This window comes from Pseudorca crassidens, chromosome 6, assembly GCF_039906515.1.
Source record: "Pseudorca crassidens isolate mPseCra1 chromosome 6, mPseCra1.hap1, whole genome shotgun sequence".
In the NCBI taxonomy this organism is placed as follows: Eukaryota; Metazoa; Chordata; class Mammalia; order Artiodactyla; family Delphinidae; genus Pseudorca; species Pseudorca crassidens.
In genome coordinates, this window is record NC_090301.1 from 85,449,546 (window position 1) to 85,467,500 (window position 17,955).

Below are 17,955 nucleotides of genomic sequence, written 5' to 3' on the forward strand. Positions count from 1 at the left end.
GAAATTTACCCTAACGATATTAAAATACACTTGGCTATGAGGAAACATTTTTAATTAATGAAGTTCTGTTTTTGGATGGAGGAAAGTTTACCTGACCTTAGGGAAGGTTGAGATATTTGCAAGACACTAGGGTAAATTTTAGGACTAAATGCAAAATCTCTGGAGAAGGTAGGGGAAGAAATTATTTGACGTTTCTTGTGAATTTTTGCTATGGTTTGATCATAAATACCATGCAAATATACTTTGTCAGTGTGTTTTGGCAATTCTTCCAAGGATACCAAGGAGTGAAGAGAAAGACAAGAAAAAAAAAGAAAAGAAGGTTTATTTTACACTAGAAAAATGCAGTGAGGAATTTTATAACTTTCTAGCAGATTTTCTACCTCATCTCTGAGTCCACTATACAGTATTACACAATCTTTGTAAAGACGAAAAATGCAGACTTCCAAATAGAATCAAAACATTATCCTTCCCAACAATTTTGAGAGTAACAAAAATTTAATTCCATCATTTGTTCTAGAATTGTAACAGTTAGGGCGATTTGGAGTCTAGGAGATTGAGACACAACATAGCCTAAAGTAGAAAAGGGAATTTTTCTGCTCTCTGGAAGGACGCAGGTGCTGCTTGGCCTCAGGAACAAGTGTAGCTAGAAAAGTACTGTCAGGACTTGCCATTCTGCCTCTGCTTTTCTCTATATATCTGCTCATTTTCTCTCTTCATAAATCTTCTTATTCTACATGGGATTTATCAGTTCTTTCATTCTACATCTTATAGCTGCAGTCGCTGGGAAAAAATAAATCTGCCTTGGTGATCTCTTTGGAACCATGTTCTAAAATCATGGGGAAGGGATTGACTGAACTCAGTTGGATTAATTGGCTACCACTGGACCAGTCAACGGTTTGACCTGGAGGATGGAGGGCTAAGATTGCTTCACTTCAGGTGCAGATTAATCCACTGTAACTAGGGGAGCAGAATCATGCAACAACATGGCAGCTGCCTTGGGTACCATAAGGTTTGGCAATAGGGACAGTGGGGAGCCATCCCAGGCAAAGGAGAATGTCATGGTACTGGGCAGAAAAAAACACATATTACTAGTATCCATAGCAACACCAGGGAAAAACACATTATATCCATGATGGTCATACCTAGTTCATAGAAGGCTAGATTCTAGTCCACTTAAGTGACTATAGATATTGAGAGATACAACTAATAGCATATCTATACCACATGAAAAAAAAAATCTTGATAGAGCAAATAGATTTAAATGTTTGGGTTTCTTCGTAAAACCCTTTTTGAATACTCATCTGAGCCCTATCAAACTCTTGCAAGTATTTATGATCACGAATACACAGTTTATAATGTAATTGTTCTACAGTTACTTGAATAGTAGGTCTGAGTTCCTAGCTCAACTGTAGGTGTCTTGTCTTATGCTTCCTTTTACTAGAAGACTTCTGCACCAAGATCAGTGTTAAGGACATAATTTATTCCACATTCATTCCATAAATGATTCTTGAGTGCCTACTAATTTCTAGGCAATATATTCGATGCTCAGGCCACAAAGATGATCCTTAATGAGAGCACATGATTTGATATCTTTTGTCTCTATCACACTTGACATAGAAATATAGTATGGCCAGATCTGATCTAGTGAGTGAATTGCTTCTCCAAATACCAATAGTGTATCTAGATGCAGTTTAGTTTGCCTATCCAGAAAAATCAGAATTTTCCTCCCTTTTAAGCCGAAAGGCTATTAATGCAAATCCAATTGAATTTGCATTTGATTACATTTCTGATGGAAACATTCATATGCAAATGAAAATTCATGCAAAGATAGCCAGATAATTCAGATACTTGCTGAAATATCAAGATAAAATTAGCATGATATTAAATGTACATCCATCCATGTTTACTAGATTACACTCAGGATCTTCAAGTGGGACAGTGTTCTTGAAAAACTTAAATTGTGTCTTAAACATTTGACAATGTTCAAGTAGATATGGATTTAGAAAGTTGCTATTACCTTACTATCTGCTGCCACAGTGCTGAAAAAGAAGTCAGTCCCTGGTCAGATCAGTCAGGTTGTTCAAAAAAGGTTCATCTTGGACCCATGTTTTGTCCCCTTTATCTTTTCTTGCGCTTAAAACAAAAGGTGACTTTTGATAGAACTGAAGTCATTTTGATGATCCAAAATGATGAACAAATATTTTGTGCAAGCTGGCAATTCCTTCATACCCCATAGTGACTAATGGCACAAGTTAAATGACACCATCACAATCATCAACAATAAGTATCCTTTGGAAAACATCCATGGCAGCATGGACAGACCAGAGAGAAAGTGATCCTAATCAATGTCCATATTCTTCTAAGAAAAGACTTAAGCAAAATTTCAAGATATAAAATCTTAATCCACTCTTCCACATTCCAAACCTACATTTGAAGGAAGTGCAGATCTTGGAATCAGACCATTGCTCTTGTTAAAATTAACGGAAGTTGAAGTGGCAAAAGAGAAAAGCTTGAGATCACCGTATTCAGAGAGTTAGCACTTAGTTTAATAGTCTACAAAGTGTAATGCTCCCCAGGTTTATTTTATTTGATCCAGTGTATTCATTCATATTTTCAAATCTTCTGAGAATTCCCATGCTTCCTGGTGTGGTGAATGTCCCTTACCATCCATCAAATTCAAAAAGCCTGAACCTAAGAGAGGGTCTTAGCCTTTCCCTCCTTGGCTCACCCAATCTTTCTCCAAATCTAACAATCTTACTTTTTAAGTATCTCTCAAATCCAGCCACTTCTTATAGTCTCCATCACCAGTTCTTTAACTTTTATCATTTGCCTAATCAATGGCAAGACACTCCTAACTGGTTTCCCAGAATCTACTTTTCTCTTCCTGCATTCCCTATCATACTGTAGCCAGAGTTGTCATATTAAAATGCAGGTAATCTATAATTTCATCCAACCATCCTCTCTGCCTAATACCCTTCAATGGCTTCCTGTTTCTCTTAGAAGAAAACTCAAATCCTTAACAGGGCTAGCACACGCTGCAGGGTCTAGTCCCTACCTTCCCCTTCACCCTTGCATCACGCTGCTTCCCTTTCTCTCCACACTCTAGCAGTCCTTTCAGATCCCAAAATGCTCCATTTTCTTTCTTTCTTTCACCACTGCTGTACCCCAGCTTCTAAAATTAGTTAAATTTGTGCTTCTCAGTTAAGGCTTTCCTGATCTTCCACACTCCATCAGGTCCCCGTCAGGTCCCCCTGTTACTTCTGTAATACAACCGTACAGCTTTCTTTCATAACACTTATTTGAGTTTGTAATATTATATCTACTTTTTGAGACAATATCAGTTGTATTGATCATTCTCATGGCTTCCTAAAGAATGAGGCTGGATCTGTTTTTTGCTTATCAAAACAAGGCGTGATGCCTATCTCATACCAGGCATTCAGTAGATACTTGTTGATTAACAGAAGGTTCCACTTTCTGTTCTTCTCATAACAGTTCATAACAGTGAAAGCCAAAAATAAAAATTGACTGGCTTGCTTGAACAACACCCTGCCACAGATTGCCAGGGAGAATTAGGATGGCAAGTACTATAATATCTTTTATGACAGAGAAGGTGAGATGAAGAATATAGTGGAATCAAGGTTAACTGTTCTCAAAAACTATGAAAGTAGGGCCCCACCATTAATTGTACTAGCAAAAGACTTTTCTTCACTTACTTCTGGTAGACAATAATGTGGCAGCCACTTTCCCAACACTGTCTCATGCATAAGTTTCTACTTAGGATGTTTAAAGCCACAACTTATTTCAGAAACATAGCTAGTGGTTTCTAATATACAGTCTTGGGACAAGAGTTGCTAAAGTTGATTTACAACTATCATTCATGTCATGGGAATAGAGTCATAATTACAAAAGTTAAAAATCATATCGAAATCACACTGCAGCATAGCCAGTTTCTTAACTCCGTCTGTTACTTTTTTATTTCTATCAGTGTGAGCTTTATTTTATTTTCAGCAGCTTTAAAATACTGAGCTAAACATTGAAATTTTAAGGAAGGATAAACTCCCACATTCCCTGATTTTTTAACAAAGTCCCATTATTATCTCTCTAGGAATATCCGTCCTTTCTCATCTCTCTCGGACTGGGTAGTCCTGGTGGTCTGTGATGTTCAGAGACTGGAGGGTTAAAAGCTTATTTTTAGCAACAGGACGTATACGTGGTTAGGAACATTAAGTGTAGTGGACTATAAAAAATTAATTATACCTTTCTTAAAAGAAAAGGAAGTTTTATATAGACTACTAAAGTAGCTTTGAATTCATATTATCTCTCATGTTTATGGATCTGAGAATATAGTTCTGGTTTTTTTTTAATTTTCCCTGAAAAACATTAAGAAATTTCTTTGATTCTTTGTGAAGCACGCAGACTAGTATTCCGAGAAGAGGAAAATAAAATATACTTACTTAACTTAAAGCAAAGTGTCCTCTCTTTTTGCATATATTATGAGAATGAGCATTCAATCAATAACTGGTCATCTGCAACACTTCCTACAAATAAACTAGGTATTTGTAATCTTTTTGCAAGTCTATGTGTCTTACTAACAATGATGTAGGCAGACCGAGGCTCCTAGGAAGAAGACCCTGAAAAGACATTTCTTCTTCTTTTTGCCATTTCAGTTAAGAATGCAAATTGCACATCAGACTTTGAGGAATACTTTGCCAAAAGAAAACTGGAGGAACGCGATGGCCATGCAGTCAGCATCGAAGAGTACCTTCAGCGCAGTGACACAGCCATCATTTACCCAGAAGCCCCTGAGGAGCTGTCTCGCCTTGGCACGCCAGAGGCCAATGGGCAGGAAGAAAATGGTGAGGCTGTAATTCATTTTTAGCCACGACGCTGACCTCTGCAGCTGTTACAATTACAAATGCACTACATGCCTGGGTGTTTACCTTAAAATTTGAAGAACAGCTGCAGAGGCATGGAATTTCATGAGCAAAGATTAGAACTGTAATTTTAGGGTATTGTGAAATTTTTTTTGTCAGCAAATTTGTGTCATCTGTACATCCAATAAAGAACCAGAACAATTAGAGCCTATTTCTAAGAGATAAAAATATCTACATTGATTCCTATCTTTCCAAAATATTTCACTTTTGAGGAAAACAAAAAAGTTTAGAGATACTGACCCTAACCTTTGTTCTTCTTTACCAACACCTGAAAAGCTCCTTCACCCCATGACTCCCTGAGTCATATGTGACTAAAGGTTTACTACGAACTGTCAGTCACCTAAAGAGAATCTCCTCATTTATCAGCTGTTTAAATTTCCCCCCAAATGCTCCAGTAATTAATTAATTTTCCAGCACAGTGTGAGCTGATTTCGACAAGTCTGCCCTGGGTGTGCAAGGGGACTGGTGTGCGTGGAGGCCGCGTGCGCCTGTGGCACTCTCGTGGAGCAGATTGCAGTGATTCCTGTCATACCATCCCGGGCAGTCAGCCCATTAGCTGCCATTGATTTACTGACCTTTTGGCCTGCTTCTCTCCCTCTCGTCTCTCGGCTACAGACCTGCCACCTGGAACTCCAGATGCTTTTGCCCAACTGCTGACCTGCCCCTACTGCGACCGGGGCTACAAGCGCTTGACATCACTGAAGGAGCACATCAAGTACCGCCACGAGAAGAATGAAGAGAACTTTTCCTGCCCTCTGTGTAGCTACACGTTTGCCTACCGCACCCAGCTCGAGCGGCATATGGTGACGCACAAGCCAGGGACAGATCAGGTGGGGGGTTGGTTTTAAGTGATTTCTTTCTATAATAACCCCTTAGAGAAACGATATTGCTTTGATTGGCAATCATTATTAATTTTTCATGGCATTTTGAAGATGCAGATCTTTTAATGGTAATAGCTTTAATTGAGGTCTAAATGATTTTTTGATGGTCTCTTCTAATATGATTTAATAGTCTTATGTTCACGATCGAATGAGTGTGTTAATTTCTAATTTAGAAATTTTATTTGCACTTTAGTTTCATTTTTATGTTCCACAAAAAGTGAATGGAATTGTAGCTTTTTAATTATACATTATTAAACATCTCAGCAATTTTAATTCCATTTTTCACCTAGTTTTACTTAGATTTTTTTTTCGTATGAGATCTAAGTCATAGTAAAAGAAGTGTGCATTTTTTCATTTGTCACATAACATCTTCAATTACTTAGACTATTTTTACAAGCTGCTCCTAGTTTATGAAATTTCATTAAGTGCTTTAAAGAAAATAAAAAAGCCTCTAATATATGTGCATATCTATATAAAATAAACTGGATTAATACTAAAATGTTGGATATGCAATAAAAATGATCCCTTTCTGATATGCATATTTGTTACTAAATGTTAAAATTGCTCTGCCTCTTTCGGCTTACTTGTGTTAAAAATAAAAACTCTGTCTTAAACAGCATAGCATCTTAAATCCTTAAAATGATTGAATAGGATTGATTCATAGTGTCCCTTAAATGTTTTAGCAAAACTGCTCTTTCTGTCCTCCTGGGAGAATTGACTGCACATTGCTATTATGAGGTGTTCATATGGTAACAGAAATGGTGTGCCTTAAGTCCCAATAACTGGCCCAACAGATCTGGAATCACCCGTAAACCTTGACACCATATCTGTTTTTAAAATTATCGAACAGGATATTGTCTAAAACTCTTATGTTTCTTTCTTATGGGCTTTATTTTCTTTGAATAAGGAAAATGAGAATAAGCAAACACGATCCAGCAATGGCGATGATACTATATTATGGAATTTTACTATTTTAAGAAAACAGCTCATGTAAATCATTTCATTTATATCTGATTGAACTTGTCACCTGAATGTTTTTCCAAGTTCAGTTATAAAAACTATGCTTGCATAGTTACACTTATGTAACAGTTTCTCTCCCCTTGCTTATATGCACAAAAACTCTAGGAAAAAAAACCAAGCCTAGATATTTATCTAGCATAACTGCTTTAAATTTCACATGCAGAAGTGTGATTGTGTTGGCGCATTATGAATGGTAGCTTTGGTGTTGAAAAGTCCCCTCATTTGCTCATGGCATTTACAATTAGTAAATTAAAATGATTGTATCATATTAACAGTGGCACAACTAAAGTTTATAGTAGTCCTCTGAGGACTGTGGGGGGAGACAAAGCAGCTGTTGCTGTTTGTTTATGCAACTCAGCAACATATGAGCGCTGGTCCCTCAATGGCGCTCGGCGGGCTGGGCTCTGCTTGATCTTTGAAGGTTGCTGCTGTTTGAACAAACCTCCCTGTGTCCCATGTAACACCATCTGTCTCACTAGGAATGTGGGAAGATTCAGCACACCCTAGCAGTTGTCATACCGTTTCTGTGCTGTCTTTTTGCAAAAGGCTTTTGTGTCATTGCTGCTTGAAAAAGGCTGGCCTCCTACCTTGAGCATCCAGAGTGGATGACTGTATTTCTTTCTTTTCTTTTTTCTTTTTTTTTTTTCAGAATTCTAAGTCACAGTGCTTTTGTTCCCTTGTTCAAAAAGGTCAGCTGTGTTTGATTATATCTTTGCTGCTTTTAACTTGTCTTTTCAGCAAACTTTTTGTCTTTTTCATCCCTACTCCCTAGCACACTACTAAAAAGGAAAATGACAAGTCGGTGAAGTCTTTCCTACTGGCCTGTGATAAAACTGCTCAAGCAGCTCTAACCTAAGATGTTGTCTGTTACATTTGATAATGAGTCAGATCTTACATGCAACATCTCAGGAAAAACAGTTTCTATTTGCTACTAGCACAGTGAATGGGGTATTTAAACATGCTTATCATGTAATGAAATAGTTATAGTCAAGGATTTTTTAATTTATGTGTGTGGGGCTTTTTTTCCTTCTTTAAAACTGGTATTGCTTCATTATAAGATATACTTTTACCTCAATACAGAAAATATGATAAAATGAGTTATTTGTGTGGGGAGTTTTTTGGGGAGACTATTTAGGATTTTGAGGATCATATTAATTATTTTCCTTGACAAAACAGTTGCATTCCAATAGGGAATCTTCAGATTTTAGAATTTGCAGTAAACACAGAGAACCACAAACATCTTTGCAATGATGCTTTCTCATCTGTAACGGCTCAAAGAAACATTCTGGAAAAGAGACTACAGAGATAATCCTAAAGCAAGTGTTGGATGCGCATGTGAAAGCACTTTTTTTTTATTTGTTCCAATTTTATTGCCAACATTATCACTTTTATTGCAACTCTGAAAGGCTGGGCAAATAAATAAACATGCACTCAAACCTTTTGGCCTGTCTGAAAATAGAGGCCTTTTAAAAATATTTGTAACAAATTTCCTTTGTTCCTCCTGCACAAAACTGATGTCAGTCTTCCTCCTTTTATAGCACCAAATGCTGACCCAAGGAGCAGGTAATCGCAAGTTCAAATGCACAGAGTGCGGCAAGGCCTTCAAATATAAACACCATCTGAAAGAACACCTGCGAATTCACAGTGGTGAGTAACAGAGGGGCTGGTGCTCACATTTGCATTTTGTTTCATTAGGGGCATTTTTAAAGATTGTGTAAAATTGACACAATCCCGTATGTAGTTTTTCGGATCTACCCATTTATGTCACAAGCTATGTGCACCTGCTTTGTCATCGTGAGACTTATGGTACCACCAGTAGCACTACTAATAAGAAGAGGAGTGCTTATACTTCTTGAAAATGGCCAATGCTTTGATTTATTGTGAAATCTAGAGGCTCCTTTTTGTCCTTTTAAAAACTCTTCTACAGATTAAATGTTTTGACCTGAAGAAACTCAGCTGGCAAATTCTGAAGGATATTCATTTTTGATACCCAACCTTGAAAGAAGAATGTGGGAGAATTTTGGAAAAGAGCTTTTGTATGATAAGTGTTCCTTGATTCCTGAGAGCTGTATATTACAGAACAACCACCTACCACTGAGATTTCTTCTTTATAACTATTTTGATAGCTCTGCCAAGCATTTTATTACCAAATTGGATGCTATTCAAAGGACTAGTTGGATTGGTAGAGTCAATGGAATCTTCACAGAGTTGATTAAAGCCATGGCTACACTTCCCTTTGAATACTGTGACATCCTTATCGTGCTATTGACCACACATTAATCTGACACTCTGTTTAAATAGGAGGCCGCCGATGGCAAGACCAGATTTGGGATCTTGGCTGAAAAAGGCACAGATAGCCCTCACCTTCCACTGCTAACATCTTGAATTGTGTCCTTCCAGGGTAGATAAAGCCCTGAAACAGTGATAGCCACATAATTCTAATCTAACCACCAAGAACGTAGAGGTGCCCCATTGTGTTCCTTTCCTTTGGTTGCGCAGATTCTTGCCTTGGTAGACAACTGCAGTCGTTACCCAATCAAAAAAATGTAACGTCAATTTTAATTGTCATTTTAGGTGAAAAACCGTACGAGTGCCCCAACTGCAAGAAACGTTTCTCCCACTCTGGTTCCTACAGTTCACACATCAGCAGCAAGAAATGTATTGGCTTAATCTCTGTAAATGGCCGGATGAGAAACAATATCAAGACGGGTTCTTCCCCTAATTCTGTTTCTTCTTCTCCTACTAATTCAGCCATTACCCAGTTAAGAAACAAATTGGAGAATGGAAAACCACTTAGTATGTCTGAACCAACAGGCTTACTTAAAATTAAAACAGAACCACTAGACTTCAATGACTATAATAAAGTTCTTATGGCCACACACGGGTTTAGTGGCACTAGTCCCTTTATGAATGGTGCCCTTGGAGCCACCAGCCCTTTAGGAGTTCATCCGTCTGCTCAGAGCCCGATGCAGCACTTAGGTGTAGGGATGGAAGCCCCTTTACTTGGATTTCACACAATGAATAGTAATTTAAGCGAGGTACAAAAGGTTCTACAGATTGTGGACAACACAGTTTCCAGGCAAAAAATGGACTGCAAGGCTGAAGAAATTTCCAAGTTGAAAGGTTATCACATGAAGGATCCATGCTCTCAACCTGAGGAACAAGGAGTTACTTCTCCTAATATTCCACCCGTAGGTCTTCCAGTAGTGAGTCATAATGGTGCCACTAAAAGTATTATCGACTACACGTTAGAAAAAGTCAATGAAGCCAAAGCTTGCCTCCAGAGCTTGACTACTGACTCAAGGAGACAGATCAGTAACATAAAGAAAGAGAAGCTACGTACTTTAATAGATTTGGTCACTGATGACAAAATGATTGAGAACCACAACATATCCACTCCATTCTCCTGCCAGTTCTGTAAAGAAAGTTTTCCTGGCCCCATTCCTTTGCATCAGCATGAACGTTACCTTTGTAAGATGAATGAAGAGATCAAGGCAGTCCTACAACCCCATGAAAACATAGTCCCCAACAAAGCCGGAGTTTTTGTTGATAATAAAGCCCTCCTCTTGTCATCTGTACTTTCTGAGAAAGGAATGACAAGCCCCATTAACCCGTACAAGGACCACATGTCTGTACTTAAAGCATATTATGCTATGAACATGGAGCCCAACTCTGATGAACTGCTGAAAATTTCTATTGCTGTGGGCCTTCCTCAGGAATTTGTGAAGGAATGGTTTGAGCAACGAAAAGTCTACCAGTACTCAAATTCCAGGTCACCATCACTGGAAAGGAACTCCAAGCCGTTAGCCCCCAACAGTAATCCTCCCACAAAAGACTCTTTATTACCCAGGTCTCCCGTAAAACCCATGGACTCCATCACGTCGCCATCTATAGCAGAACTCCACAACAGCGTTACGAATTGCGATCCTCCTCTCAGGCTAACAAAACCTTCCCATTTTACCAACATTAAACCAGTTGAAAAATTGGACCACTCCAGGAGTAATACTCCTTCTCCCTTAAATCTTTCCTCCACATCTTCTAAAAACTCCCACAGTAGTTCTTACACTCCAAACAGCTTCTCTTCTGAGGAGCTCCAGGCTGAGCCTTTGGACTTGTCATTACCAAAACAGATGAAAGAACCCAAAAGTATTATAGCCACAAAGAACAAAACAAAAGTTGGCAGCATAAATTTAGACCATAACAGTGTTTCTTCGTCATCTGAAAACTCAGATGAGCCTCTGAACTTGACGTTTATCAAGAAGGAGTTTTCAAATTCAAATAATCTGGACAACAAAAGCGCTAACCCAGTGTTCGGCATGAACCCATTTAGTGCCAAACCTCTATACACAGCTCTTCCTCCACAAAGTGCATTTCCTCCTGCCACTTTCATGCCACCAGTCCAGACTAGTATCCCTGGGCTACGACCATACCCAGGACTGGATCAGATGAGCTTTCTACCACATATGGCCTATACTTACCCAACCGGAGCAGCTACTTTTGCTGATATGCAGCAAAGGAGAAAGTACCAGCGAAAACCAGGATTCCAGGTAATGAGACATATCTTTTTGCTTCAAAGAGAGGAGGTGAAAATTATATCGTTTATGTGTATGTAGGAAAAACATCTTAGTGAAAAAAATCTAGTGCTGTATTCTCAGCAGAAATAGAAGAGTGGGTTTGAACTTGAATCTAAAACTGAGTGAGCTACACAAATAAACGGAGAAACAGTGGAACACTGTGCTACGTAAGCACTTTTGCCTTAAGAAAGATAAAGAACTTAATATTTATTTTTGAAATTTATTTGGATTGATCCATCTGCTTTCAGAATTATACATTGATATGAATATTCGGTAGCATTTACATAGATGCTAAAAGGTAACATTTATGACAGTCACATACTTCTAGAGACACTCAAAACTTGCAATAACGCATGTATAAATTTGATGTTCGCTTCATTTTATAGTTTATTTGGAAGAGCATTTTAAAAATATTTTGTACATTCCACACGATTTCCTTTGTAGGTTTCAAGCTAGAAAATAATTTATGGTTTTTCAAACACAAAAGCAGGTATGTTCTAACATCACGGAGTATAATCCCTGTTTGCAAAATAGGAGTGAAAGTAGCAGGGCACCTCTGTAACAGCTGTTCCGGTATTCCAATTTACAGTACATCTGCCCTCTTTGTAAATGTATTTAAGCCTATTTAATCTTCTCTAGTATTAATTAGTGCAAACGTAGTCTAAGAAAACCGAACTGTGGGCTAGCAAATGGAAATGTATGTTATCATGCAAGTTTGCATGCCTTTGGATCAAGACAAAATAAATATCAAGAAATTTAATAATTTACTGATCCACATTCATTATTGCTCAGCGCTGAAGGCTGTTTTAACATAGATAGAACATTGATAAAAAAGTGTTATTAATATTCCCTATTTCAAATTAGAAAATTAAATATAAAAATATAGCTTGAGGCCTTTAGTTGGTAGACATACATTTAAATAGATTGCATAATAATAACATTTTGTACCTAAATATAAAATTCAATTAAAATGGGGTTTCCGCAGCTATGGATCATTCCTAAAGTTAAGCACGCTGGAAAATACACAAATTCTGACGTTTAATTCTCACTCACAGGTATTTCCTGATAGGAAGAGAATTCAGGAATTTGGGGGAGTTTATGTTTTTCTCACCTTCAGAGTTGACCATTTTCTATCCCTGAAAAACAGCAAGCTCTACCACCTAGGGCAGAGAAGGTTTATATTTTTGTTGAAATGTGAAACCTCATATATTGTTTGTGGAAAGTAATAGTTTTTAAAAACTAGATCGATCCGTCGCGAGCACCTCTGAGGTTCTCCAAATGTCAGCCGATGCGAAGTTGTTTGGTACAAACACAAAGAGAAGCAACTGTGTTGAACTATGTGATTATATCACAGGGAGAATTGCTTGATGGAGCACAAGACTACATGTCAGGCCTAGATGACATGACAGACTCCGACTCCTGTCTGTCTCGAAAGAAGATCAAGAAGACAGAGAGTGGCATGTATGCATGTGACTTATGTGACAAGACATTCCAGAAAAGCAGTTCCCTTCTGCGACATAAATATGAACACACAGGTATGAGTGACTTTGACTAGCTAGTTACAGCTTCCCGGCCTGCTGTACATTTCATAATATTTAATGAGTACACTTGTGCAACATAAGATGTAGCATATGCTGATACCTTCAACAAGGAAGAAATAATGCTTTTGCCTAGCTCAGTGGGACTTTTTCGTTGCCTGTTTATTGGATCATTCATGTGTTTATCAGTGTGCTTGTCTTATATTTTTTGAGTTAGTCTTACACCAAATTCACAAATCATGTCAAAGATATATTTAAATGACCAGGGCAGTGAAATGACATGACACAAGCCAGCTATTGAAAATATCTTCAAATTCTTAAGCTGTGATGAACCTGTGTATGGAAACATTTAACAATAAAAAATTCAGTCAATGCTGTATTCGTTTCATCATCGAAACATCAAGGAAGCCACGATTTGGGGGTGATTCTGTTTGATTTTCATAAGTTGGCCATGTTTTGAATAAACTAAAAGTGTTAGGACTGTGAAAGAAAAGACATAAAGTGGATAATAGGCCAAATGAGCTACTGAAATTACTAATATTTGGAAGACTAAAATACAACTTTCTAAATTTAAATAGTTTCTTTCCAATTCATGCATTCTTCATTAGGAAGCGTTGACAAGATAGCAGCCTGACTCTTCCCCATAAGGAGAGAAGTAATGAGTTAATTTTTCAAAAGAAAGCTGAAGTGCCATAAGGTGAAGCAATATTAGTTCCCACAATCCAAGATCTGATCTGCAACTGCGTGCTGGAGCTACGCCTGTGTTCCCTCCCTCCCCCTCCTTCCACCCTTAACCACAGAGTAACTCGGCTTCATCCCTGTTCTTAACCCATCTCCAGCTTTTCTCCAGTAGAAATTTGGCATGCTGTACTGGCCCTAAGTGGGAAAAGAAAGAATGTAGGATCGCAACCAAAATACTGATGGGCGGAAATTATAGGAAAATTCTCATTTTAACCAAGATGTCTAGTATCAAACATTTTAATATAGGGACTTCCCTGGCAGTCCAGTGATTAAGACTCCGCCCTTCCAATGCAGGGGGCGCGGGTTCGATCCCCGGTCAGGGCACTAGGATTCCACATACCTCGCAGCACAGCCAAAAAATAAAATAAAATGAGCCTTGAAAAAATGTTTTTAATATAGAGGAAAAAATTAACCTAACATTAATGCTCTTTGGGAAAAAGTAATGAAGAGGCAAAAAAGAACAAGAAAAAAGAAGAAAAGGGAATGTGAATACCTCCTGTCACAGTTTGTCTAAATACGTAGCACCCTTTTTAGTGACTGAAAACCATCCTTGGGAAGCCTTTGTACTGATCACTCTCCCTTATTCCTCACTGGGCATGTGAGGGAGGCAGTACAAGTGACCACAATCACCTGAGGGTCAGGGAAAGTTGGGTGAGTCCTACAACGTTAAGTGTTGAGGGTATTTGTAAAAAGAACAAGGTTGATTAATAACAGCGCTCTTATTCCAACCAACCCAGTTTTCTTTTTCTTCAGTTGTCTGATACTAATTGCTATGATTTCAAAAGTTCAACTAATGATACTTTTAAAGCAACCTAATTTGAATAGCAAATCCCAATAGTTTTTACACTTGTAAAATTCAATGTTTGAAACATCACAATTTTCTTACATTTGTCTTTTTTTTAAATTTGTTTTTATTTTTGGCTGCGTTGGGTCTTTGTTGCTGCGCGCAGGCTTTCTCTGGTTGCGGCGAGCTGGGGCTGCTCTTCGTTGCGGTGCGCGGGCTTCTCATTGCGGTGGCTTCTCCTGTCGCGGAGCACGGGCTCTAGGCACGCAGGCTTCAGTAGTTGTGGCTCGCGGGCTCCAAAGCGCAGGCTCAGTAGTTGTGGCGCACGCGCTCAGTTGCTCCGTGGCATGTGGGATCCTCCCGGACCAGGGCTCGAACCCGCGTCTCCTGAGTTGGCAGGTGGATTCTTAACTACTGCGCCACCAGGGAAGTCCCTGACGTTTGACTTTTATGATAGATATCAATAGATGTTTTCTTTAGTACCAAGTCCTATTTTTGTATTATAGATTAAAGATATTTTCATACCTAAATTTACTTTAATATCTTAATCAACCTCAAATATATTTTGTATTCATTATTCAACTACAATAGGCACATCATTGAAGGCATCTTTCCCTCTCTGATTGGTTTTTATTATATGACCATATGCAAACTCTACCGTTTACTACATGGTGAGTGTAAAACTTTTATTTTAGTGAGAGCTGTCATACATATTGACATCCAGTCAGTATCTTTATTTCTTATAAATTAGTCCATAAACTTCAAGGTGTATAGATAGTTAAGAGACCCCAAAGTTGACAAATGCAAATATGCATAATCAATTTGAAAAATATACTATACTAAAAAAAGATAAAATATTCTGGTCCTTTAAGATGTGAGATCAGCTGCCTAGAAACGTTGCCTAGCAACAAGATGCTAACCATCCAATGGTTTCTCTAAACATGTGATTAATTATCCTCCTGTTGGCTTCCCAGCTTGTCAAGTTTCCAGTGTGTTAACTTTTTGGTCTCCTGACCAAATATCTCATGACATTACTACTGTCAGTTATTAGGTTCCATCAAAGTGAAGTTCTTCATGAATTTTCTATCAGTACGATATATGTGGAAATTTAGTTCATTTTCCTTCCCTAATTGGGCCCCACAAGCCTTTTATTTGTTTATATTAAGCACTAGTAATACTTTGAGAATGTGTTAATATGAAAATTATAAGTGAGAACAATCTTTGGGTTGATTGATTCTAAGGTTGGGAAATGAAGTTGAATGGTCATTTGATTATGTGTTGATTACGAATGTGTCATTGATAAAGTGTGTTTGTTACATCTGTCTACAATTTAACATATAGAATAGTTTAAATTATGCAGGAAATTATGAGCTACTTATTCTCGAGGTCCTGTGCTCTTTTACCTCGGTCTGTTTAATTTATTTCCTAGGCAGACACCAAAGATATAATGCTTAATTCTCCTTACCAATAGCTCATTGATTGCTTGCTTTTCCTGCGAATCGGGACTGGGACAGAGGAAGGAAACACTACATAAATGTTGATTTCAATAGGATTAATTGTCACAAACGAGGACTGTGAAATGAACAATCTGAAACTCCTGTTAGGCACTGTAAAGCACTCACTTATATTCCACTAAAATTTAAATCTGACATTTATTGAGTACTTTCTCTATTGAGACATTGCAGTAGGTGCTCTTAAACCCACTTTATTGAGAAAAGTAATAAAAATGTTTCTACTTTTGAGTGAAGTCAGAGTTTCAAATAAATTACCAGCCAATTTTGTTTCTCAGTTACATGGTAATATTTTTCATACCGCAAACCTTTCATTTATTAACTTCAGTTATCATTCTAGCTGTCAGGTGAATCATGAATCTTGATATTAGAGAAAAAATCTTACCCTGAAAAAGTTTTGACTCACTCAGTGTCAGTTTGGATGTTTTTTTCTGAATCTTGTTCATGTGGAAATTTAATTCCAGGACATCTTGATTTGAATCAGGTAAACCGATCAAACAAGTTAAAAAGAGATAAATGACGAAGTAAGTTCCTATTTAAATTGAATTTATTAAATGCTTACCAGTGAAATTTCTGGAGATGAGTAGAATATTTAGTGCAAGGCATAGGTCAACACTCCTGCTTCCCAGTTCTGTCCTTTGTATGGCTTAATAGCTGAACATTTTATTCTTTTAGGTTGTCAGTTCATAGTGTAGAATTAATGTATTTCAATATAAGCATATTATTTATTATCAAAGGAATTCCCTGAAAATCACTTGCCGGTAGCCATCAAATATCTGTATCTTAGACTGCAGGTCAGTGGGCATCCCCCAGGCATTTCTAACAGGCCTTGAACTTGTCCTTGAGAATGCTCCTTCTCTCTCGGGATGCTGCTCTGTGTTTTGTTCCTTTGGAAAAGAGAAAGCCACATCAGCTGTGAAGTTCATTCAAAGCTGTTCACACGCTAATCCATGTAGTTACCTAACTGATAGACATTTTTGTGCTCTTGAGCTGCTGAGACATTTAGGGAGGTGGTAGGACAGTTCTGCCCACGTGTGCTGTAGCAACTAAAGAACCAGTAAAGTTTTTATCTGCAATTTCTCTTCTCTCCACTCAGATTCATTTCATCCATGTACTCTGCTCCTGATACATGCATCTTGCTTACGACTTGGGAAATTATTGAACGTGTATTCATAAATACAAATAAAAATATGAAACATTCATCGAGTGCTTACTATGTGCAATCCTTGTGCTAAACACTTTACCTACATTGCCTCCTTTCCTCCTTATGCCCAGTCTACAAGTTAGGGCCCCAAATAATTTCCGTTTTACTGACAAAGACCCTGATCCCTGGAGAGGTTAACATGCCTGAGACTGCACAGCTGGTCATAAAAGATGGGTTTGAACCCAGGCAATCAGACTCTAGAACCCATCTTCCTTATCTAGCACTGCACCACCCTGCCTCTGTGAGTGAACTGCCGCTGTCAGAAACATCTTATCCTACCTCCTGATAGCATTCTTTTAAAGGTCCAAGTACACACAAGAGAGAGCAAATTCATATACAGCGACTTGAGATTTTTCTGGAAGGCAAAACCTCTGTCTTTTTCCCAAATGCACTTCTGCTTCCTTTTAAATTACCTTCCCACCCGGTGGTCTTGTGAAATGGAAAAGCACACTATCTTTCCAAACTCTTGGCACTTTATTGAAATTTTCTTCTCTGTTATCTAGTTTGCCTCATTGAAAACAACTTTTCCAAAAGTTAAGGAGTGGTTCTTGTGTGGTTTGAATTACACTTTTTTTCTTCAGACTATAAGCTGCCTTGAAGCAGATTACTTGAATCTTCTTTATTCCCAATAACAATGAGTAGCCACCCACAGCTACCTTTCTGATTTTTCCTCTTACAGGTAAATAACTTCTTCCTACTCTAACGTTGTGCTTTACCGTGTCTTATCACTTGATTTATAGTGGACGTTACAGTAAGATAAAGATCACT

General features: G+C 38.0%; 1 protein-coding gene across 6 annotated transcripts in view; it reads left to right on the forward strand.

Annotated features, from left to right (window-relative positions):
* ZEB2 (zinc finger E-box binding homeobox 2) overlaps window positions 1-17,955 on the forward strand; it is a 128,599-nt gene that overhangs the window by 107,365 nt on the left and 3,279 nt on the right. For all 6 annotated transcript variants that reach the window (XM_067742027.1, XM_067742029.1, XM_067742030.1 and 3 more), the window contains 5 exons: window positions 4,668-4,856; window positions 5,550-5,764; window positions 8,374-8,482; window positions 9,410-11,382; window positions 12,764-12,944. In XM_067742027.1, the coding sequence (XP_067598128.1) occupies window positions 4,668-4,856; window positions 5,550-5,764; window positions 8,374-8,482; window positions 9,410-11,382; window positions 12,764-12,944 (2,667 nt within the window). The remainder of the gene's footprint in view (window positions 1-4,667; window positions 4,857-5,549; window positions 5,765-8,373; window positions 8,483-9,409; window positions 11,383-12,763; window positions 12,945-17,955) is intronic.